This window comes from Oncorhynchus keta, unplaced genomic scaffold (assembly GCF_023373465.1).
Source record: "Oncorhynchus keta strain PuntledgeMale-10-30-2019 unplaced genomic scaffold, Oket_V2 Un_contig_496_pilon_pilon, whole genome shotgun sequence".
NCBI classification, from domain to species: Eukaryota; Metazoa; Chordata; class Actinopteri; order Salmoniformes; family Salmonidae; genus Oncorhynchus; species Oncorhynchus keta.
Window position 1 is genome coordinate 815,534 of NW_026288052.1, and position 25,536 is coordinate 841,069.

The 25,536-nt window shown below is 41.9% G+C and overlaps 1 protein-coding gene across 1 annotated transcript; it reads right to left on the reverse strand.

Annotated features, from left to right (window-relative positions):
- Window positions 1–384: 384 nt before the first annotated feature.
- On the reverse strand, window positions 385–20,976 carry LOC118381879 (neuronal pentraxin-1-like). The gene is made up of 5 exons (XM_035768762.2): window positions 20,884–20,976; window positions 17,783–18,662; window positions 16,048–16,716; window positions 5,143–5,322; window positions 385–4,155 (listed from the first exon to the last, which is right to left on the reverse strand). Exons 2-5 carry the CDS (start codon window positions 18,467–18,469, stop codon window positions 3,946–3,948), a joined length of 1,746 nt encoding a protein of 581 aa, XP_035624655.2. The 5' UTR covers window positions 18,470–18,662; window positions 20,884–20,976; the 3' UTR covers window positions 385–3,945.
- Window positions 20,977–25,536: the final 4,560 nt, after the last annotated feature.

A 25,536-nucleotide genomic window follows, 5' to 3' on the forward strand; every position in this document is an offset into this window, starting at 1 on the left:
GGTTTTAGGCTGGGTTTCTGTACAGCACTTTGAGATATCAGCTGACTTAAGAAGGCCTATATAAATACATTTGATTTGATTTTGATTTGAAATGTGTGGTCTAAGTTCACACCTGAGCTATGAGTGCGTGCATGCCATCATGGATAACAAGGTAAAATGGGGTCCCTCCACTGGTATAGACCACCCCATCTCTAGTGTGGTGACCTGTGGGTACTGTAGTGTGGCCACATTGGGTTGCTGAGAGATTGATTGTGTGTGCTGGGTGTTAGTAGCAGGCTATCAGCAGTGAGGGAAGCAGACAGGTCAAACAAGACATCAATTGCAGTCTGAGGTTAGAATGGGATTCAAGAACATAAATTGATTAGTAAATAAACATTCAAACAGAAACATCAAGGTTTTTATTTACAAATAGTATCAAATCGTTTCTGATCCGTGTGCAGTATCCACAGACAACGTCTACTGATAGAAACACAGCCAGATCAAACATTTACAAAGCCACAATGTCATTACAGCAAATGTTATATTAGCCTAATATAACATTTGAATAAAAAAGGAATTTGATAAATGTTTTATAAATTTGGCCATCAAACAACAACACGATTTCAAATAAAAAGGTACATACATTGACAAATAATGTCATACAAATGAACACACACTTCTGTTCAATATCAGTAAATAACAAGAACTCAATTTCAGTGGAACTTTCTTACCTGCTAAATACAAAGTGCATTGTAAATAAAATCATAAATCTGTTGCTTGTCTGATTCTTGGTTTAGGGGTGAAACCTGACTCCTACATTAAAAAGAGAGATAAAGAGAAATGTGGGGTAACTCCCTTACATTTTCACTCCCCTACGTAGCATGATTCATAATACATTAAATCAAGCTTTAAAATGTGTTGTATGTGTACTGAACAAAAATATGAACTCAACATGTAAAGTGTTGGTCCCATGTTTCATGAGCTGAAATAAAAGATCCCAGAAATGTTCCATACGCACAAAAAGCTTTTTTGTACACACATTTTTTTACATCACTGTTAGTGAGCATTTCCCCTTTGCCAAGATAATCCATACACCTGACAGGTGTGGCAGGTGGATGGAAACTGATTAAACAGCAGGATCATTACACAGGTGCACCTTGTGCTGGGGACAATAAAAGGTCACTCTAAAATGTACAGTTTTGTCACAACACAATGCCACAGATGTCTCAAGTTTTGAGGGAGCATGCAATTGGCATGCTGACTGCAGGAATGTCCAACAGAGCTGTTGCCAGAGAATTGAATGTTAGTTTCTCTACCATAAGTCGCTGAGGGCTGAGGAGTATTTCTGTCTGAAATAAATCCTTTTTGTGGGGAAAAACTCATTCTGTGATTGGCTGTGCTTGGCTCCCCAGTGGGTGGACCTGACTCCCAAGTGGGTGGGCCTATGCCCTCCTAGGCCCACCCATGCCCCCCTAGGCCCACCCATGGCTGTGCCCCTGCTCAGTCATGTGAAATCCATAGATTAGGGCGTAATGAATTTCTTTCAATTGACTGATTTCCTTACATGAACTGTAACTCAGTAAAATATTTTAAATTGTTGCATGTTGCATTTATATTTTTGTTCAGTATACATATAAAGACTCATAAAGCACATTTATTTGCTGGGAATTCATGTCTCAGGTAAATCATTGAAAAAAAAATCTGAAATCAAAACAATAACACAAAGCTAGAATCCTGAATTGAAACCATAACAAAGAGGTCACCCCACCTCTGTTTTGGTATAAATCTGAGATATGGGCCTGGAGAAATGTAACCACTCTTAAATTCATAGACAGAGCTGTGGATGCAAAGACTGACCACCCATGATATCAACATTATCAGTTTTAACCATGTTTGGAGGCTATACAGTGTTAGTTTACATTTGTATTGTTTACAAATATTGGAGTAAAACAACCTTATATTTTGGGTTCTGATATGGTATGACATTTGAACTAAGCTCATGATTCATTTCTAAGTTATATTCTTCAAGAATCAATGGGTATATGTAATTCATTCATTTAAGTCCAAAAATGGACGTAACAACTAAGGACCCCGGCATTAAGAAAATGTACTCGATGTACTTATATCACAGGAAAACAGGAAAAAAAAATAAAAAGACTAAACAAATGAATTAGTCTAACTTTTCTTTGGTATATTAGCTGTATGTTTCAATGGATCTTATTTCAGAGAATCCATTGGTCAACCTCACGCTCTCCTTCTACTTATGTAACCACTTTCAAAGTCAATTATACGGGCCCACTATAAGGATGCTGTGTACCGTAACAACAATATCTATTGATCTTTATCAACTATATGACAATATATCATATTATCCTTGTTGTGACATTAAAACAGCAGTAACATTTTAGTAACACTAATAAAGGGTCAAATAGAAGCTAGAAAAATAGATACATTTACAGAGCCTTCAGAAAGTATTCACACCCCCTGACTTATTCTACATTTGTTGTGTTACAGCCTGAATAAAACATTTATTACAGTTAGATTTTTTGTCACTGGCCTACACACAATACCCAATAATGTCAAATTAATTAAAAATGAAAAGCTGAAATGTCTTAAGTCAATCAATATTCAACCCCTTTGTTATGGCATGTTAAAATAAGTTCAGGAGTTCAATTTGGCTTAAAAAGTCACATAAGTTGCATGGACTTTGTGTGCAATAAAAGTGTTTAACGTTATTTTTGAATGACTACCTCATCTCTGTTCCCGACACATACAATTATCTGTAAGGTCCCTCACAGTCAAGCAGTGAATTTGGCTGTGACAGGAGAAAATTGAGGATGGATCAACAACATTGTAGTTACACCACAATGCAAATCTAATTGACAGAGTGAAAAGAAGGAAGCCTGTACAGAATAAAAATATTCCAAAACATGAATCCTCTTTGGAACAAGGCACTAAAGTAATACTGCTAAAAATGTTGCAAAGCAATTAAATTGTTGTCCTGAATATAAAGTGTTATGTTTGGAGCAAATACAATACAGAACACTCTCCATATTTTCAAGCACAGTGGTGGCTGCATCATGTTATGGGTATGCTTGTAATCGTTAAGGACTGGGGAGTTTTTCAGGATAAAAAATATATGGAATAGATCTAAGCACAGGCAATATCCTAGAGGAAAACTTGTTTCAGTCGGCTTTCCAACAGACACTGGGAGATTAATTCACATTTCAACAGAACAATAACCTAAAACACAAGACCAAATCTACACTGGAGTTGCGTACCAAGCAGATTGGAATGTTCCTGAGTGGTCAATTTATGGTTTTGACTTAAATCTACTTGAAAATCTATGGTAAGACCAGAAAATGGTTGTCTATGATCAACAACCAATTTGACAGAGCTTGAAGAATTATTGCACAATCCAGGTGTGGAAAGCTCTCAGAGACTTACCCAGAAAGACTCATAGCTGTAATCACTGCCAAAGTTGCTTCTACAAAGAATTAACTCAGGGGTGTGAATACTTGTGTAAATGGTTATTTCTGTATTTTATTTTCAATACATGTAAAAACATGTTTTCACTTTGTCATTATTGGGTATTATGTGTAGATGGGTGAACCTTTGTTATAATTGAATACATTTAGAAATCAGGCTGTAACACAACAAAATGTGGAATAAGTCAAGGGGTATGAATACTTTCTGAAGGCACTGTATATATAGTCCATTTCATTATCAAAACATTTAAATTCCATAATAGTCATAACACAGTCTCTGGGAATGGGGCTCTTCAGTCTTTCAGACTAAAAGGAAGGCATAGTTTTAGTCAGGTGGTAATATTAAGTGGAGTGGATTCTCTATCCTGTGTGATCTCATACCCCCTCTGGATCGGAAAAAAATCCTTCTTCGATAGGAGTACTTTTAAGTATGTGTGTGATATGGATCCATTGGTAATGTCATAATAGTTGGTTGCCCTTAGTGACAGGGGTCGAAGGGGTACTTGGTGACCCCTCCGTGGAGCTCCACCACGTTCTCGGACCAGGTGATGACGTCCCCGCTGAGGTGGCTGTTGCAGGAGGCCAGGCTGTAGATGTCATGGGCCGTGAGGACATTAGCCCACATCTGGAGGTCAGAGATGTCCCCCATAAACGCCTGCGTGGCGTCGAAACGACCTCCCAGAGTGTCCTGGAGGAGAGAGACAAGGTAATGTTAGGCTCATTCTAAAGTTAGGATTTGGACTTAAGAAAGGAGCCATAAATGCATTTAAACTAAATAATGGGTTATGTTTGTGGCTAGCTTTAGATCACAGGATGCTGCTGAAGGAAGAACGGCCCACAATAATGTCCGGAACGGAGCTAATGGAATGGCATGTGTTTGATGTACTTGATACCATTCCACCTATTCCGCTCCAGCCATTACCATGAGCCTGTCCTCCCCAACCTCCTGTGCGTTGTATGTATGGTGTGTAGTAGTAGGTGGTAGTCTGCCTTCATTATATGACAAACCTATCTGCTGCTCTAAACGAGACATGGTCAGGGTTCAGAGGTCAGAGGCCAGGATTACACAGTAATGACTTTGACCGTAACCCCAACCACGATCACTGTTTCTGAGAGAAAGCCCATGCTAGCGAAGTGACTGCTTTTGTTGTTGGTTAAGGGAGAGTGCACAACAGTCCCTCTGCTTGGGCTTTGTTTACACTGGTGGCCCAATTCTGATATATTGCCCAATTATTGTAAATAGCTGAGAAGACCAATTAGTGGTAAAAAAAAAAAGGAGATCAGAATTGGTGTGCCTGTGTAAACATAGCTTTAGAGTTCTAGACAGTCGTGGCGTGATACATAAAGGGAGGCTATACTAGGATAAGGGACTCAGTCAATAATAGGTGAAATTATGGGCTGAGGAGGGAAGGAAGGAAGGGAAAGGGGATACCTAGTCAGTTGCACAACTGAATGCATTCAACTGAAATGTGGCTTCCGCATTTAACCCAACCCCTCTGAATCAGAGAAGCGCGATGGGCTGCCTGGGAGCAGTTTGTTGTTGTTAACTGCCTTGCTCAAGGGGTTAATGAGTGAGGTCGCAGGGAAAATGGCTTAGTGTGCACTTTTTTGTCTTGTGTAATGCAGAATCTTTTTGTAGACACTCAATAACCAACTGAAAGAATTTGAAGATGACCTGTTCCTGTCCGAGGATGAAGACCCCTCCAGGTTTGATGGGATGCCATGCGGACAGGTTCTCCCCAGAGCCCCTCTTCACCCCGTCCTGGTAAGCCTCCCACTCACCGTCCCTAGTCGACCACGTCACACACACATGGTGCCACTTTCCATCGCTGATAGAAAGGGGCAGAGTCACTGCCTGGGGGGAAGGGAGGAGAGTAGGGATTGAGTACCACCAAGTTGACAGCACAAGGAGATAACTTGTGTGTTTCCAGTAGTAAACAGGTAAAGATTTGTACTACTTGATGACTTGATGTTGGTAGTAAATAAGTAGTTAAAACACTACAGCTTTACTACACAGGCTTGTCAATAGTAGTCAAGTAGAGTTTTTACTACTTGATGTTGGTCGTAAATAAGTAGTTAAAACACTACAGCTTTACTACACAGGCTTGTCAATAGTAGTCAAGTAGAGTTTTTACTACTTGATGTTGGTCGTAAATAAGTAGTTAAAACACTACAGCTTTACTACACAGGCTTGTCAATACTAGTCAAATAGAGTTTTTACTACTTGATGTTGGTCGTAAATAAGTAGTCAAAACACTACAGCTTTACTACACAGGCTTGTCAATAGTAGTCAAGTAGAGTTTTTACTACTTGATGTTGGTCGTAAATAAGTAGTTAAAACACTACAGCTTTACTACACAGGCTTGTCAATAGTAGTCAAGTAGAGTTTTTACTACTTGATGTTGGTCGTAAATAAGTAGTTAAAACACTACAGCTTTACTACACAGGCTTGTCAATACTAGTCAAATAGAGTTTTTACTACTTGATGTTGGTCGTAAATAAGTAGTCAAAACACTACAGCTTTACTACACAGGCTTGTCAATAGTAGTCAAGTAGAGTTTTTACTACTTGATGTTGGTCGTAAATAAGTAGTTAAAACACTACAGCTTTACTACACAGGCTTGTCAATAGTAGTCAAGTAGAGTTTTTACTACTTGATGTTGGTCGTAAATAAGTAGTTAAAACACTACAGCTTTACTACACAGGCTTGTCAATACTAGTCAAATAGAGTTTTTACTACTTGATGTTGGTCGTAAATAAGTAGTCAAAACACTACAGCTTTACTACACAGGCTTGTCAATAGTAGTCAAGTAGAGTTTTTACTACTTGATGTTGGTCGTAAATAAGTAGTTAAAACACTACAGCTTTACTACACAGGCTTGTCAATAGTAGTCAAGTAGAGTTTTTACTACTTGATGTTGGTCGTAAATAAGTAGTTAAAACACTACAGCTTTACTACACAGGCTTGTCAATACTAGTCAAATAGAGTTTTTACTACTTGATGTTGGTCGTAAATAAGTAGTCAAAACACTACAGCTTTACTACACAGGCTTGTCAATACTAGTCAAATAGAGTTTTTACTACTTAGTGTTGGTAGTAAATAAGTGGTCACACTACAGGAAGACAACACTGGCTTTTCGTGACCACCAAAGACAAGACAGGAAGTAGTTGGCTGTTGTTAGCTAGCTACTGTTTTTGCCCATCCTGAATGTAATCCTCTTCCGTCCTTCGTCGTCCTGTCTTTCATAGTTAGCCCTCATGCTGACACCAGTTCCTTTAAGGTTTATGAATACTTTCATGTCGTTGTTTAGCCGTTTATATAACATTTTAGGAAATTAAAAAGGATCAGGAGAAATTCAGTAGTGATCAGTGGCGACACTACACGCACAAATGGCAGTAGAAATTCAATAGGGATTGAGTAGGCATACAGCAGTAGGCTTTGTGTAGTAATTCAATAGTGAACATGTAGGAATTGTGTAGGTATGTGTAGGTTTTAAGTAGTAAATACCCCAAAGTTCAGAAGTTACACAGAAGTGATTTAAATAGGAAATATGCATTGTTCACCAGTGATGAAAGGTCCCAATTTGTCACTCATTTACTATTTAAATGACTACATTAATCACTACTGGTTTACTACACATCTCAACAGCAATCAAACAGTAAAACCAGTAGGGTTGTGTAGTATTGCTGAGTAGTAACTCCGTAGTATTTTTTCATGAGGGCTGAGACCAAGGTTGTGAATTACTGGGGGGGTCTCTAAATTATGCAAATTAACTACTCTCCTGTTTGTTTAAAATGTAGTGGTAAATATGTAAATAAATGTTTCCAAATTAAACAAATACCCCCACCTCTCTGTCATGGTTTAAACCATGTATTTATATGTGGCAGCTCTGTCCACTCTGTAGTGCTGAATTACGGCCTAAGTTCCTTTACACATAGATTTTCCTTTGTACTTCCTCATTTTTGCCATTTGTTTGCCATGTGTCCTTGATAAAAAAATGGCCTTTATTCCAATCGTTAGATTTATCCGTTGATTTATCATTGTTTGCGTTTGTCAGTCAGCTGTTTAGAGGCTCATTCGTTGTTTTTCAGGTGCGTGTGGGTACTGGTGTTCTCTGTGACCGAGGTAAAAACAGTTGGATATTCAATGGATATTTGCCTGTCGTTTTCCTTACATCCACCAATAGCAGTTAGAGACCATCAACATAGTGACAAATCAAATTTTTCACATTTCAATAGCTCTTTAACCATTTCTCCTAAAACTTTCAAAACGGGTTGTAGCTAACTCCATGGCATAGACACACATTGCACGCACTTTTTTTTGTTGGTTTATATCTCACACTATTTAAAATGATTTATTTTTATTTATTTATTTTAACCTCAAACAAGGTTTATAATGTACACTCAGTGGGCCTACACATTGCACACCATTTTGTTTGTACATTTTAATCTCAGGTGATTTTAAATGAATTGTTCTGTTTTTCATTGTTTCGAATGTCAATAGCTCTCTGGTCATGTGACCTACAACCCTCAAACTGCTGTCAGAATATCAACTGAAAAGCCTAATGTATTGCACACCCTTTTGTTTTTCCATTCTCATGTCAAACGATTTTACATACATTTCTTACTTTCGAATGTCAATAGCTCCTTGGTCATGTGACCTACAACCCTCAAACTGGTGTCAGAATATCCAGCCGAAGCCAGCGTTCGATTCAAACCGTTGCGGTTTACAGTTAGCTAAGTATACGGGGGACGTGTGTTTAAATGTTTCACCATAGCCGCTCTGTGATCAGACTGATGGGAGTAGTACACTTTCATCAGCCTTCTCCCAGGACATAACTCCCCCCTCCCAGCCAAAGCCAGGGATGCGTTCGAGCCGTCATTCTCCGATTGGCTTCCTGTCAAGGTCAGAATTTGTTTACAAGAGCCCCGCAGCAAATCATTGAGTTTGGTGGAACCGCCCTCACATTTTCATGCTTGACCGAAAGCCCCATATTCCAGGACCGTCTGCCGCCTTCCGTTAACGATCAACAGCCATCACCATCTGCAGGACTCTCTTTGTGTACGGACTAGTACCGAGGTAACTCCCGTTTGGTTTGCCTCGTTAGCGACACCTGAAAACAGGTGACATACAGGGAGGGATTGGAAGAGCCCTGCTAGAAGGATACCTCGTTATCTCCCTTACTAAGGCTAAGGACTCTTTAAGAGAGTCATTGTTACACCCGCCGTTTACTCGTGTTTCATTGAATTTCTTCACTTTGACATTCTGAGCACTGGGCAGAAATCACATCACATCAACACGGGCCTTCGCAATGCTTTGTTTTAATTAAACAGTCGGATTCCCCTGGTCCGCACCAGTTCTAAGTCAGCTGCTAGGCGCCGGCTGATGCGACCCGCATGAGACCCAGCGCAAACAGGGCCGGCGAGCGATGTAGCTGGGGAGATCCGCGAGAAGGACCCAGGACGCGTCCAGAGTTGTTGCCACCATCTGCCGGACCCAATCCCCCACAGGTCCGCCTTTGGCCTGCCGAGAGACACCACCCGATGAAGCCCCTCACGCAGTCCCTTGCGAGACCACGCACTAGAGACTGCGAGATGGGCCGCATAACGAACTTCCAACGGTGGCGAGAGGAGGGCGACGGAGCGACTGCTCCCCAGCCGCGGCTTGAGCCCCACTTCGCACCCCAGCCCGACCGACACAGCCCTTAGAGCCAATCCTTATCCCGAAGTTACGGATCTGACTTGCCGGCGCCAGATTTACACCCTCTCCCCCGGATTTTCAAGGGCCAGCGAGAGCTCACTGGACGCCGCCGGAACCGCAACGCTTTCCAGGGCCTATCTCTTGGGTCGATCCCATTCCAGGGCGTCTTGCCCTTCACAAAGAAAATAAAACTCTCCCCGGGGCTCCTTGCGTTAATGCACTGGACGCCTCGCGGTGCCCGTCTCAGCCAGTCCGTGGACATTCTGAAAGTAGTTTGAGGTCAGTAGGTAACAAATTAGAATGTTTGAAAAATGTATGCAAAATCTTGTGAGATGAAAATTACAAACTAAAGGGTGTGCAATGTGTAGGCCCACCGAGTGTACACTCTGAACCTTGTTTGAGTCCAGTACCAGTAGGTCACATGACCAAGGAGCTATTGAAATGAGAAAGTTTGAGACATTTATGTAAAATCGAGCGAGGAAAATGGATAAACTAAAGGGTGTGCAATGTGTAGGGCCACTGAATTCTGAAAAAAGTTTGTACTTTGTTTATGCTCCCTAACTAATTCAACTAGGAATACAAAATGCTGTTCACATCTCCACGTTTATGAGCTTTGGAAAGCAAATTAATATCCAAATCGGGAAAATAAGACATGCGCAATGTTGTGCGCAATTTTTCCAACATCATGATACTTATTTGGAGTCTGTGGCTCAAGTGGTTTGAAAGCTATTGAGGTTTGGAAGCGCAAATATCCCTTGAATATTCAACTTGAAACTGTCTTTACCTCGGGTTCTCTGTGGCCAAATATAGTAGACCATTTATTTTGCTTTATTATTTCTATCAATATTTGTTTTCTTTCCTGGATCAACTGATGATGGTAGACAATATCACAAGACAACTAGTCTCTAGCTAGACACCAATGTGCATCCAATCCATCCAACAAGTAGGCTATACGTTAATGACAGTAGGCCTATAAGGTGACTCTTTGGTTAGAAGAGGATAAATGATTAACGTTCAATGTTCTAATTCAATTATTAAATGCTTAATAATGATAAATAACACTGTCATCATTTTCATCAATGTAAGGACAAAAAGGAAGTATTTTATGTCACACAATCTGTGAAGACTCCAAGCATTAACTCATTAACTATGGACTAACTCATGAACAAGGGTGGAAAACATGTTTTGATTTATTTAACTCATGTATTATAATGGATGTAGGCTACCGGTTCTGTGTGTAAAATTGCCTCTGCTGAGAGGGTAGGCTAACAGAAGTGATGTAGGCCTAGTGGAAGGTAAAAGGTAGGCTAACAGAAGTGATATAGGCCTACTGGAAGGTAAAAGGTAGGCTAACAGAAGTGATGTAAGCCTACCGGAAGGTAAAAGGTAGGCTAACAGAAGTGATGTAAGCCTACCGGAAGGTAAAAGGTAGGCTAACAGAAGTGATGTAAGCCTACTGGAAGGTAAAAGGTAGGCTAACAGAAGTGATGTAGGCCTAGTGGAAGGTAAAAGGTAGGCTAACAGAAGTGATGTAAGCCTACCGGAAGGTAAAAGGTAGGCTAACAGAAGTGATGTAGGCCTAGTGGAAGGTAAAAGGTAGGCTAACAGAAGTGATGTAAGCCTACCGGAAGGTAAAAGGTAGGCTAACAGAAGTGATGTAGGCCTACTTGAAGGTAAAAGGTAGGCTAACAGAAGTGATGTAGGCCTACCGGAAGGTAAAAGGTAGGCTAACAGAAGTGATGTAGGTCTACTGGAAGGTAAAAGGTAGGCTAACAGAAGTGATGTAAGCCTACCGGAAGGTAAAAGGTAGGCTAACAGAAGTGATGTAGGTCTACTGGAAGGTAAAAGGTAGGCTAACAGAAGTGATGTAAGCCTACTGGAAGGTAAAAGGTAGGCTAACAGAAGTGATGTAGGCCTACCGGAAGGTAAAAGGTAGGCTAACAGAAGTGATGTAAGCCTACCGGAAGGTAAAAGGTAGGCTAACAGAAGTGATGTAGGCCTACCGGAAGGTAAAAGGTAGGCTAACAGAAGTGATGTAGGCCTACTGGAAGGTAAAAGGTAGGCTGACAGAAGTGATGTAGGCCTACTGGAAGGTAAAAGGTAGGCTAACAGAAGTGATGTAGGCCTACCGGAAGGTAAAAGGTAGGCTAACAGAAGTGATGTAGGCCTACTGGAAGGTAAAAGGTAGGCTGACAGAAGTGATGTAGGCCTACTGGAAGGTAAAAGGTAGGCTAACAGAAGTGATGTAGGCCTACTGGAAGGTAAAAGGTAGGCTAACAGAAGTGATGTAGGTCTACTGGAAGGTAAAAGGTAGGCTAACAGAAGTGATGTAGGCCTACTGGAAGGTAAAAGGTAGGCTAACAGAAGTGATGTAGGCCTACCGGAAGGTAAAAGGTAGGCTAACAGAAGTGATGTAGGCCTACTGGAAGGTAAAAGGTAGGCTGACAGAAGTGATGTAGGCCTACTGGAAGGTAAAAGGTAGGCTAACAGAAGTGATGTAAGCCTACTGGAAGGTAAAAGGTAGGCTAACAGAAGTGATGTAGGCCTACCGGAAGGTAAAAGGTAGACTAACAGAAGTGATGTAAGTCTACTGGAAGGTAAAAGGTAGGCTAACAGAAGTGATGTAGGCCTACTGGAAGGTAAAAGGTAGGCTAACAGAAGTGATGTAGGCCTACTGGAAGGTAAAAGGTAGGCTAACAGAAGTGATGTAGGTCTACTGGAAGGTAAAAGGTAGGCTAACAGAAGTGATGTAGGCCTACTGGAAGGTAAAAGGTAGGCTAACAGAAGTGATGTAGGCCTACCGGAAGGTAAAAGGTAGGCTAACAGAAGTGATGTAGGCCTACTGGAAGGTAAAAGGTAGGCTGACAGAAATGATGTAGGCCTACTGGAAGGTAAAAGGTAGGCTAACAGAAGTGATGTAGGCCTACTGGAAGGTAAAAGGTAGGCTAACAGAAGTGATGTGGGCCTACTGGAAGGTAAAAGGTAGGCTAACAGAAGTGATGTAAGCCTACTGGAAGGTAAAAGGTAGGCTAACAGAAGTGATGTAGGCCTACTGGAAGGTAAAAGGTAGGCTAACAGAAGTGATGTAAGTCTACTGGAAGGTAAAAGGTAGGCTAACAGAAGTGATGTAAGTCTACTGGAAGGTAAAACTGAATGTATAGGGAGCATTACTTTTTATTTTTTTGTGACCAGCAATAAAGATAAAAAACACGACATAACTGTCTACCGGTAGATCTATTTGAAGTTCATGGTAATAGGCTTACACGTTGTAGCCTAGTCTGGTAAGTTCACTGTGTGTTAGGATGACCAGACCATCCTGTTTATCAGGTGTCCAGACTTTTCAGGCTTCAAAAAAGGTCAATTTGTCAGCAAGAAGCATCAATTAATGTAGGCCTAATCAATGGCAATGGCTGAATTTCAATAGGCACACTTCTTAGTGTTTTGTAACACATGTCTATTTCCATTCATCTATTCATTCTATTTCCATTCAAGTGGCACGAGTATACAGTTGAAGTCGGAAGTTTACATACATTGGCAAGTCGGTTAGGACATCTACTTCTTGCTCAGATATTTTTTCTAACAATTGTTTACAGACAGATTATTTCACTTTCACATAATTCACTGTATCACAATTCCAGTGGATCAGAAGTTTACATACACTAAGTTGACTGTGCCTTTAAACAGCTTGGAAAATTCCAGAAAATGATGTCATGGCTTTAGAAGCTTCTGATAGGCTAATTGACATCATTTGAGTCAATTGGAGGTGTACCTGTGGATGTATTTCAAGGCCTATCTTCAAACTCAGTGCCTCTTTGCTTGACGTCATGGGAAAATCAAAAGAAATCAGCCACGACCTCAGAAAGAAAATTGCAGACCTCCACAAGTCTGGTTCATCCTTGGAAGCAATTTCCAAACGCCTGAAGGTACCACGTTCATCTGTACAAACAATAGTACACAAGTATAAACACCATGGGACCACACAGCCGTTATACCACTGAGGATGGAGACGCATTCTGTCTCCTGGAGATTAACGTACTTTGGTGCGAAAAGTGCAAATCAATCCCAGAACAACAGCAAAGGACAGTGTGAATATGCTGGAGGAAACAGGTACAAAAGTATCTATATCCACAGTAAAACCAGTCCTATATCGACATAACCTGAAAGGCCGCTCAGCAAGGAATAAGCCACTGCTCCAAAACCACAATAAAAAAGCCAGATGACGGTTTGCAACTGCACATGGGGACAAAGATTGTAATTTTTGGAGAAATGTCCTCTGGTCTGATGAAACAAAAATAGAACTGTTTGGCCATGATGACCATCATTATGCTTGGAGGAAAAAGAGGGAGGCTTGCAAGACAAAGAACACCATCCCAACTGTGAAACACATGGGTGGCATCATGAGGATGGAAATTATGTGGATATATTATTGAAGCAACATCTTAAGACATCAGTCAGGAAGTTAAAGCTTGATCGCAAATGGGTCTTCCAAATAGACAATGACCCCAAGCATACTTCCAAAGTTGTGGCAAAATGACTTAAGGACAACAAAGTCAAGGTATTGGAGTTGCCATCACAAAGCCCTGACCTCAATCCTATAGAAAATGTGTGGGCAGAACTGAAAAAGCGTGTGTGAGCAAGGAGGCCTACAAAACTGACTCAGTGACACCAGCTCTGTCAGGAAGAATGGGCCAAAATTCACCCAAGTTATTGTGGGAAGCTTGTGGAAGGCTACCTGAAACGTTTGACCCAAGTTAAACCATTTAAAGGCAATGCTACCAAATACAAATTGAGTGTATGTACATTTCTGACTCACTGGGAATGTGATGAAAGAAATAAAAGCTGAAATAAATAATTCTCTACTATTATTCTGACATTTCACATTCTTAAAATAAAGTGGTGATCCTAACTGACCTAAGACAGGGAATTTTTACTAGGATTAAATGTCAGGAATTGTGAAAAACTGAGTTTAAATGCATTTGTCTAAGGTGTATGGAAACTTCTGACTCCAACTGTACATGCAGTTTGGATGCTGGAATTATTTTGAAGTGGATGAACACGCATAGGTAGCCTACTTTTTGAAGTGATTTGTTTGACAATCAGATGAAAATATCATGACTGGTTGTGTTAATGCCACATTAAAAGGTAATACATTTTTTACAGTTTAAATTATGTCTTTAATATTATTAAAATACATTTTTTATTTTTATTGATAGAGACCCACGAAAACCATGGTGTAATTCACACTCTGGCTGAGACTCTCTCCACCTGCTGTCTAAGTAAGCTGCTCTCTGACGTCATTGTCACGCCATTAAGACGGATCACTGGTGTCAGAAAGTCCATTCGGTTTACCTTCAGAGTTACAATGCTCTTCAGTGTAGCCTAGTTATTATATACTGAGCTTCTGAGCTACTGAGTCCAACAGGACTTCTGGGCTAAACCTTTGGCTACAGAGACGTGGCTTACGTGGCTTTTATCCTCACAGCTGAAGTGTTAAAGCCAAGAGAGTTATATAGCATCCACTCTGCCCATGTTCGAATACCCGTTCTAGCATACTATACTGAACAAAAATATAAACACAACATGCAACAATTTCAAATATTTTACTGAGTTACAGTTCATGTAAGGAAATCAGTCAATTGAAATGAATTAATTAGGCCCGAATCTATGGATTTCACAACTGGGAATACAGATATGCATTTGTTGGTCACAGATACCTTTAAAAAGGTAGGGGTGTGGATTAGAAAACCAGTCAGTATCTGGTGTGACCACCATTTGCCTCATCCAGGGCGACATCTCCTTCGCATAGATGTTGTCCCTCTCTTCTTCAATGGCTGTGCAAAGTTGCTGAATATTGGCAGGAACTGGAACACGCTGTCGTAAACGTCGATGCAGAGCATCCCAAACATGCTCAATGGGTGACATGTCTGTTGAGTATGCAGGCCATGGAAGGACTGGAACATTTTCAGCTACCAGGAATTGTGTACAGATCCTTGGCTGCGGATGAATGGCACGACAATGGGCCTCAGGATCTCGTCACGGTATCTCTGTGCATTCAAATTGCCATTAATAAAATGCAATTGTGTTTGTTGTCTGTAGCTTCTGCCTGCCCATACCATAACCCCACCACCACCATGTGGCACTCTGTTCACAACGTTGACATCAGAAAACTGCTCGCCCACACGATGCCATACATGTGGTCTGTGGTTATGAGGCCGGTTGGAGGTACTGCCAAATTCTTTAAAACAATGTTGGAGGCGGCTTATGGTAGAGAAATTAACATTCAATTATCTGGCAACAGCTCAGGTGGACTATCCTGCAGTCAGCATGCCAATTGCATGCTCCCTCTAAACTTGAGACATCTGTGGCATTGTGTTGTGTGACAAAACTGCACATTTTAGAGTGGCCTTGTATTGTCCCTAGCACAAGCTACACCTGTCAGGTGGATGAATGATCTTTGCAAATGAAAGATTCTCACTAACAGGGATGTAAACAAATTTCTGCACAAAAGTTGAGAGAAATAAGCTTTTTGTGAGTGAAAAATGTATGGGTATCTTTTATTTCATCTCATGAAACATGGGACCAACACTTTACACGTTGCGTTTATATTTTTGTTCGGTGTAAATAGTATGCAGAAAAATATATAGTTTTATAAATAGACTGACATTTCAAAAATAGACTCCCACAATTCGTTAATTTTGGTACAGCACGTCAATTTCTCTGATTATCAGCAGTTGTCAAACATGTTGGAAAAGATGAAAAGACGAGTGAATTCCACTAGACCAAACACCAAAATGAGTATGCAGTTTAGGTATGTAATACACTAGGATGGGTATTCAGACATGGCCACTCTCTACTCAACGCTCTCTCTCCTCATCTCACCTTGTCATCCACCAACAGCTCCATGGGGTTGTTGCCCCACTCAATCAGCACCAGTTCGTTGGCCTGTCCTGGTACAGAGTAGGAGAAGGGGGTCCCCAGCCCGGGGCCTGCGCCCCCCTTTATCCACAGACACAGGGTCAGGGCAAAGATCTCGTGCAGGAGGGTCATCTTGACCTTCCCGTACATGTAGTTGGTTCTCATGGGGAAGCCGATCTGGAAGGCATCAGGGTTCTTGGTACCTGTGTGGTGCAGGTTATTCAGTAGAGAGTCCAGTTTGTTGTTGGAGTGCAGGCCAGCCCTGGGCCCTGGTATGCGATAACCCGTTCTCTGCAGATAACCATGGCTATCTGCCTCGTTGTCGTGTTGCCCATCGTCATGGTGATCATCGGGGTGGTCGTCATGGTGACTGTCGTCGTGATGCCCGTCGTTGTCATGGTGATTGTCATGGTGACTGTCGTCGTGATGCCCGTCATCGTCGTGGTCTTCATGGTGCCCGTCATCGTCGTGGTCTTCATGGTGCCCGTCATCGTGGTGATCGCTGTCGTCATGGTGATTGGGGCTGCTGCTGAGGGCAGCAGCGGTGTGGTGCATCTGCTGCTCCAGAGCACTGATCTTCCTCTGGAGGAGCTCCTTCAGAGAGCTGGAGTAGGTGGTGGAGGTGTTCCTTGACTGATGGGGAGGGAGACACAAACACTACCCTTATTTACTGTTGACTACAGTACGTACATTATTTTTTTTATTATGGTTGTGATTGAGAAACAGATTGAGAGATAAGTATTGCTATTTGACCGTTTTTACACTGTTGACTTGGGGTCTCTCTGTGGGACAGTGACGATAGACAGATGGCATGGGCAGCAGAGGGTACAGATCTGAGATCAGTGTCAATTATCATGATCTCCACTTACAGCCTGATAATCAGGCCACAAACCTGGACGACAAAGCCTGAATTACGAGAGAAAGCAAGAGAGAGAGAACAGGTAGGAATGATGTGCCCTGCCCAGCTCCATCCAGCTACACTAATTTTACCCATCTACCAAGCTAACCTAACTCTCTACACCAATCTTAAACTCACCCAGCTAGCTCTGCCCTGCTCATCTCAAACCCACCCACCCAACCATACCAAACCCTACCAAGTGTACTCAAGCAGAATCCATTTAAACCGTCAGTGCTCAATAACCTTGTCTAGTGTGCCCATTTTGATTTAGACAGGGTGATCATCCAACCCCACTGTTCTGCTCCAGACAGTCAGACAGGGCTGGCAGTGTAGCAGAGGAAAGGGACAATGGTGTTCCTGGATTGGTTTTACAAATAAAGGATTTTGATGCCAGAAAACAAGATGTAGAATTCTGTCTCGCATGGCAGGGTGGTACTTTCATGTGATTAACTGATTAAGAGATGTAAATATCCCGAGCTCTTATTCAACTTGATTTGTTTATTTGACCAAACAATCCAATGGCATGTGCATCACCTGACCTGAGACAAGACAAGGAAGTGACACGTAGAAACACATTACACCCCACTTCTTCTCTCGCTCTCTCTCTTTCTTTCTCTCTCGCATTATAATATAGTAATCTGCTATTTAGCAGACACTTTTATCCAAAACAATTTAAAGTAATCCCTTAATCCTGATTTTAGTCTCTGTCTCTCATCCCTCTGTCATTCTTTTATCTCTTTCCTTATGACCCCATCCTATCTCCATGATCTATTTTCTGTACTAAACGGAACTTTCTCTCACCTGCAGGTTATCCATTCTCTCTTTCAGGGCCTGCAGCATCCTGCCCAGTTCCTCCGGCGATTTTGATGATATCATATCCTCTGGTGTTGCGTGTTTATCCTGCCCGCTGTTGTTATGCCCACTGTCCGACCGGTGCTCCCCATTCCCAGGGTAGTGTCCAGCTGCATCCAAGGCATGGTTGTTGTTTCCATGGTGACCCTGCTGGTTGCCATGGTGACCGTTGTCAGCGTAAGGCAGTTGGCTGACAACCCCTCCATGATGAGATGGAGGTCCATGGTGGTCGTTGTGACCCCCGATGCCCGGCCCAGAGCCCTCGCACAGGGTGAGCTTGGCGGTTAGCTCCCTGATGGTCTCTCTCATATCCAGGATGGTCTCTTTCTGCTGCACCAGGCTTTCTCTCAGGTGTAAAATACTAGTTTTAGCCTCCTCTGTCATTCCCCACCAGCCATTATTGTTCGGGGGCCCTACAGGAGGCCCGTGGTGCCCTGCCCCGCTAGGCCCCATGACTGGCCCCCCAGAGGGGAAGCAGGCAGGGTCGGTATCGGCAGGGACGGGAATGCAGATGAACCGCGGGTGGCCTCCATAGTCAGGCCCTGGCATGGCAGCGGTAGGGGAGATGAAGAGGAGGATGGTGGAGAGGATGAGTGTTTGTAACGACGAGGGTTTAGAGGTGCACTTGTGTTCCATTTTCAGCACTCTTTGAGTATGGTTTGAGGTTGAAGAAATAGACTTCAACCTGTCTGATGTGAGTAAGTTTAACTCTTTTGAATTAAAAGCAGCATGTCCCAGAAAAGCTATTTTCCAATAGCTCTGTGGTCTGATACCTCTGAAAGTTTCTTATTTTATGGTGTGGGAGAACCAGAGCTGTTGTGGAAAGCACCTGTAAGAAAAGTATGAGGTTTAGAATGCAGCTGAGTAACTTTTGGTCTAGGACAGCACACGAAGTAGCAGGGACCGGTAGTTCCCCTTCTATTGCTGTGGGTGCTGTTTGGAAGACTACAAGGTTGCAGTTGTAGGTATGGAAGTCAGTACTGTACTCTAGGCAGGACCGTACACAGATCTTTGGTGGTCTCAAAGTGAGAAAAAGGGTGCCCCCTTCCAAAATGACCGTCATTCCATTTATATTTTTCTACTGCTCCTGTAGCCAAATTCTCCATGATTTGTTTAAACATAGGCTTTACTTTTCTACCACAACACACTCACTCATCATACATTGTAGACTAAGCCAGCTCAAAGATGAAAGGAAGTTAGTTGATTATCTTGCTAGAACCACTACCGCGGTCTATATAGTATCTGATAATTGTTGATGTAGACTAGATGGATCAGCTAGTTAGCTAGGCTATGCTGTCAAAACAAGCTAGTCTTTACTTGATTTGAATTTGTTCGGCTAACAAACAGTCAAACTGCAGTCACCCCCTTCCCTGTCCCTTCCCTGTCCCTGTCCCTGTCCCTGACCGTGAGGCAACACGTGCTACTAACCTACTACTGGCGGTACTCATTGTAAACCGATAGGCAATTCGTTGCATTTGAAGTTACAAGAGAGAGAATAGACTAAATCAAATAAAGAGTCATTGTTTTTTTTCTTTTTTTACACGCACGTGCCTGACTGTAGTGCAGTATTCCATCTGCAGGGTTGATGCATTCATTGGCTTTTGAGAGATTAATCAAGGGATTGGCCTGGAATAAAACAAAATCACAGAGTACCGATAGCACAGACACCAGATCATCATAACAAAAACACAAAAATATAAGTAAATCAGTAAGAATTAAAGTGAGCATCTAAGCCTTCACATTATTAAGAATAGAGTATGTTCTGAAACTAAAATGTTGTTTTTACTGGCTGCTTAAGAAATCTCTTGATGATCACTCACACCTTGTCATGCAAGTTCAAGCATCTGCTGCTCTTATTTCCATGACCAGCCCGATCTAAAGTTTTCTACACCACTTCCCTCACAAGGGGAAAGGTTGGCAATGATAGCAATCAGACACTCCTAATCACATCTAATCACCATTGGATGTATTTTTACAGTACCGTAAATAAAGATGTGTGGGCACGTGGGGTGACAGCTAAAACCGTGATGGCCACCTGTCGCTCCCAATCCAGATATTGTTTGACCCAGTTCAACTGCAGAGTTCAACTGACAGTCATTCATATGGCCATAAACAGAGAGAGAGAGATCATATCTAATATAATATAAGCTTGAAGATGAGTTTGTGGCTTGAATCAGCTGTGTAGTGCTAGGACAAAAACCAAAACATGTACCCAGGGGCAGCCCCAGGACCGAGTTTGGGAAACACTGGCTTAGAGGAGAGCCAGATTGTCGAGCCACACAACCGTGATTCACCCAAGCTCAATTCTTTGGCCTTTTTAGCCCTACCTTTATTATCTTTCACAGATCTTCCAATTAACCTAATTACAAATACCTATTAGGCTGACAGAGTCAAGAGACAAGAACGTTTTCCTCTGCTGTGTGTGTGTGTGTGGGGGCTTTACTTTATTAGTAGGCCTACGGGCACCATATGGTTAAAGTGGGCATTGAAGTCAGTGATTACTGATACATTTAAAGCTGACGGGCACATTTAACACTAATTAGAAAAGGGCTGACCAACAAAAACCTAATATCTGCTCATATGGTGGCTACGTTTGCAATTAAGTAGAGTTTACCAAAGCCAGAAGGAGACCACCGAAGCATGACAATATCATTTCCAGGGATGGGTTGTCAATTACAATCTAATTGAGGATTTAAAATAAATTGAATTCCAGTCATCTCCTAGATTGAAGAACAATTGACCCCAATCCTGGCCTCTACACAGCACAACCAGAGTATATCTGATAAATGGGTCAAATTAATATCAATTGAGTTGAATTTCACTAGACAGGTTTACAAAGTTTGTAGATGACCCCTCGGTCAGTCAGAATGTAATGACAGAGACCAATAGAAACGCTTGTAGTAATGGATAGAAAGCATCACCTTGGAGAGAAATACACCTGTATCTAACATCAAACTGAACTTGAAATAATCTAATTAATCTTGGAATGAAAGTCAATAAATCCAACGTGAATGGCCACACATTGTTGAACAGAAAGAAAGTGTCCTTACCTGAGAACCTGTGTGTCCTGCTCCTGTTCCGTTGGTCAGTTAGTAAATCCACCTCACCACATACACTGATCAGATTGGGAGATTTACTCCAGGGGAGTGTGTTAACACATCTCTCTTTCTTTCTCTCTATCTCTCTCTCTCTCTCTCTCTCTCTCTCTCTCTCTCTCTGTCTCTCTCTCTCTCTCTCTCTCTCTCTCTCTCTCTCTCTCTCTCTCTCTCTCTCTCCCTCTCTCTCTCTCTCTCTCTCTCTCTCTCTCCCTCCCTCCCTCTCTCTCTCTCTCTCTCTCTCGGCTCACCCCAACCTGTCCAGTCTCTTTCTCTGTAGGCTATACTACATGCTGCAGGGTTGGGATCAATTCCATTTAGATTCTGTCAATTCTGGAAAGTTCATACCAGTAATTGAAAAGGCAATTACATTTAATTAATCAATATGGATTTTCAATTTAGGAATTTAATTACGATTAATTTAGTGAACTTTTGTAGTTGAAATGGAAATAACCCCAACAACACTGGTGATACATTGCATTATGCTCAGAAGACACCTGCTGCATTTCTCATTTCCCGCTGTCAACTTTACAGATTGTCAAGCCTTGAAATTGACCATGTACTCATCCACAAACACTAACACACACACTCTACTATCTTCACTGCCACAGGCGGTGGTTCACCTACATCTTAACAGGATAATAGGCCTGATTAATCTGCCTGTATACTCCAGGCAGTCTGACTGGCAGCCTATAGCCTATAGCCCAGCCCTGTCCAGCACAGAGCCTTCAGACCAACAGATGGCTGCTCGTATTCAGGTCAATTAGAGGAACACGCTCAGCACACACAAACAAGACTCAGGCACAGGCCAGATATACACTCAAACCAAATAAAAACCAGTGGTGTAAAGTACTTAAGTAAAAATCATTTAAATTACTACTTACAGTACCAGTCAAAAGTTTGGACAAGGGTTTTTCTTCATTTTATTATTTTCTAAACGGTAAAATAATAGTGAAGACATAAAAACTATTAAATAACAGATATGGCATCATGTAGTAACCAAAAAAGGGTTGACAAATCAAAATGTATTTTAGATCTGAGATCCGGATCGAGGGAAAGATGAACGGAGCAATATATAGTATATATATATTTGAGCAGGTTTTCATCAAGGATCTCTCTGTACTTTGCTCCGTTCATCTTTCCCTCGATCCGGACTAGTCTCCCAGTCCCTGCCGCTGTAAAACATCCCCACAGCATGATTCTGACACCACCACGCTTCACCGTAGGGATGGTGCCAGGTTTCCTCCAGACTTGACGCTTGGCATTCAGGCCAAAGAGTTCAATCTTGGTTTCATCAGACCAGAGAATCTTGTTTCTCATGGTGTGAGAGTTCTTTAGGTGACTTTTGGCAAACTCCAAGCGGGCTGTCATGTGCCTTTTATTGAGGAGTAGCTTCCGTCTGGCCACTCTACCATAAAGGCCTGATTGGTGGAGTGCTGCAGAGATGGTTGTCCTTCTCGAAGGTTCTCCCATCTCCACAGAGGAACTCTGGAGCTCTGTCAGAGTGACCATCAGGTTCTTGGTCACCTCCCTGACCAAGGCCCTTCTCACTCGATTGCTTAGTTTGGCCGGCGGCCAGCTCTAGGAAGAGTCTTGGTGGATCCAAACTTCTTCCATTTAAGAATGATGGAGGCCACTGTGTTCTTGGGGATCTTCAATGTTGCAGACATTTTTTGGTACCCTTCCCCAGATCTGTGCCTCGACACAATCCTGTCTCGGAGCTCTACGGACAATTCCTTTAACCTCATGGCTTGGTTTTTGCTCTGACATGCACTGTCAACTGTGAGTCCTTATATAGACAGGTGTGTGCCTTTCCAAATCATATCCAATCAATTGAATTTATTACAGGGGACTCCAATCAAGTTGTAGAAACATCTAAAGGAGAATCAATGGAAACAGGATGCACCTGAGCTCAATTTCGAGTTTCATAGTAAAGGATCTGAATACTTATGTAAATAAGGAATTTCTGTTTTTAATTTTTTTGCTATGGGTATTGTGTGTAGATTGATGAGGGAAAATGTTTTATTAATATGTTTTAGAATAAGGCTGTAACGTAACAAAATGTGGAAAATGTCAAGGGTTCTGAATACTTTCCAAATGCACTGTAGTTAAATATGAGAGTCTATACACTCAACTAGAACCCTGCCATGTAAAAATCTTGGCCTTCAACTAATCTCTTGTGGACAGACTAAACATAAACTGTGCATCTGACCAAATTACGCAAGATTTTAGCTCTGGGTTAACCGAGATTAGTCTTCAACAAGTAAACATTTATTAGAGTTCTAACTGATGATGATGTTGACGTCCTGACTGCCCCGACAGTTGTCATTCACTGCAATACATAATGGAGTAGAACTATAATGATAATTAATCATAGAATTGGAGAGGTGCTTTAATCAAACTGAATTCACATTTCACATTTCCAAGAGAGACCAAGGTTGAATTGTATCTAATAATTACAGAGTTTGATCCACATGAAAGTAGAATTCTGTAGATGCCTTACTATATAAGATGCCATCTGGTCAGGCCAGCTGGCGTTGAGACACCGTGCCAGCGCTCACACTTAATCATATCCCATTTGATCAGATTAGGCAGATTGAAGCAGAATCCCTCTCTGAGAGGTGGTGAACAACCTGGTTAGCTTTTATTATCCTCCAACACATAGCACCCTCAGGATGACTGTTCAGGAAATACCTCACACTCTGCACTGTCACAGACAGACAAAGACATACGCAAACAGACACACTGCACTGTTACACAGACACACACGACATTGCACTGTTACACAGACACACACGACATTGCACTGTTACACAGACACACACACACTGCACTGTTACACAGACACACACAACATTGCACTGTTACACAGACACACACGACATTGCACTGTTACACAGACACACACACACTGCACTGTTACACAGACACACACGACATTGCACTGTTACACAGACACACACAACATTGCACTGTTACACAGACACACACGACATTGCACTGTTACACAGACACACACAACATTGCACTGTTACACAGACACACACGACATTGCACTGTTACACAGACACACACACACTGCACTGTTACACAGACACACACGACATTGCACTGTTACACAGACACACACAACATTGCACTGTTACACAGACACACACAACATTGCACTGTTACACAGACACACATGACATTGCACTGTTACACAGACACACACGACATTGCACTGTTACACAGACACACACGACATTGCACTGTAAACACACACACACTACACTGTTACACAGACACGACATTGCACTGTTACACAGACACACACTACATTGCACTGTTACACAGACACACACGACATTGCACTGTAAACACACACACACTACACTGTTACACAGACACACACAACATTGCACTGTAAACACACACACACTACACTGTTACACAGACACACACGACATTGCACTGTAAACACACACACACTACACTGTTACACAGACACACACGACATTGTACTGTAAACAGGCACACACGACACTGCACTGTCACAGAGGACTGTAACCGAAAAAGAGAGAGACACACACCCATAAGCACATGATATCATTTCTGCCATAGAACATCATGAGAATTCTGGAACACCATGACAATTCTGCCATAGAACATCATGAGAATTCTGGAACACCATGACAATTCTGCCATAGAAAATCATGAGAATTCTGGAACACCATGACAATTCTGCCATAGAACATCATGAGAATTATGGAACACCATGACAATTCTGCCATAGAACATCATGAGAATTATGGAACACCATGACAATTCTGCCATAGAACATCATGAGAATTATGGAACACCATGACAATTCTGCCATAGAACATCATGAGAATTATGGAACACCATGACAATTCTGCCATAGAACATCATGAGAATTATGGAACACCATGACAATTCTGCCATAGAACATCATGAGAATTATGGAACACCATGACAATTCTGCCATAGAACATCATGAGAATTATGGAACACCATGACAATTCTGCCATAGAACATCATGAGAATTATGGAACACCATGACAATTCTGCCATAGAACATCATGAGAATTATGGAACACCATGACAATTCTGCCATAGAACATCATGAGAATTATGGAACACCATGACAATTCTGCCATAGAACATCATGAGAATTATGGAACACCATGACAATTCTGCCATAAAATATCCCTGGTGGAATTCTGTCATAGAACTTCGTACATATAACCCAATGAGTCAGTCCCAGTGTGAAGCGATAAGTCACTCTGATCTCCTTACATAATGAGAGATGAATACCTGGTTACATACTTACAGATACTCAATGGCAACTAAACAAAGGAGATGATTGTGGACTGCAGGAAACAGCAGAGGGAGCACCCCCCCTATCCACATCGACGGGACAGTAGTGGAGAAGGTGGAAAGTTTTAAGTTCCTTGGTGTACACATCACGGACAAACTGAAATGGTCCACCCACACAGACAGTGTGGTGAAGAAGACGCAACAGCGCCTCTTCAACCTCAGGAGGCTGAAGAAATGTGGCTTGTCACCATAAACATTCACAAACTTTTACAGATGCACAACCGAGAG

What these genes read in the sequence shown, in the direction of transcription:
- LOC118381879 (XM_035768762.2), bottom strand. Translation starts at nt 18,469, where the DNA reads ATGGAACACAAGTGCACCTCTAAACCCTCGTCGTTACAAACACTCATC. An exon ending in AGAGAATGGATAACCTGCAG is followed by an intron (nt 16,717 to 17,782) that starts GTGAGAGAAAGT and finishes CCTCCCCATCAG; the next exon opens with TCAAGGAACACCTCCACCAC. An exon ending in TCATCCTCGGACAGGAACAG is followed by an intron (nt 4,156 to 5,142) that starts GTCATCTTCAAA and finishes TCTCTCCTCCAG; the next exon opens with GACACTCTGGGAGGTCGTTT.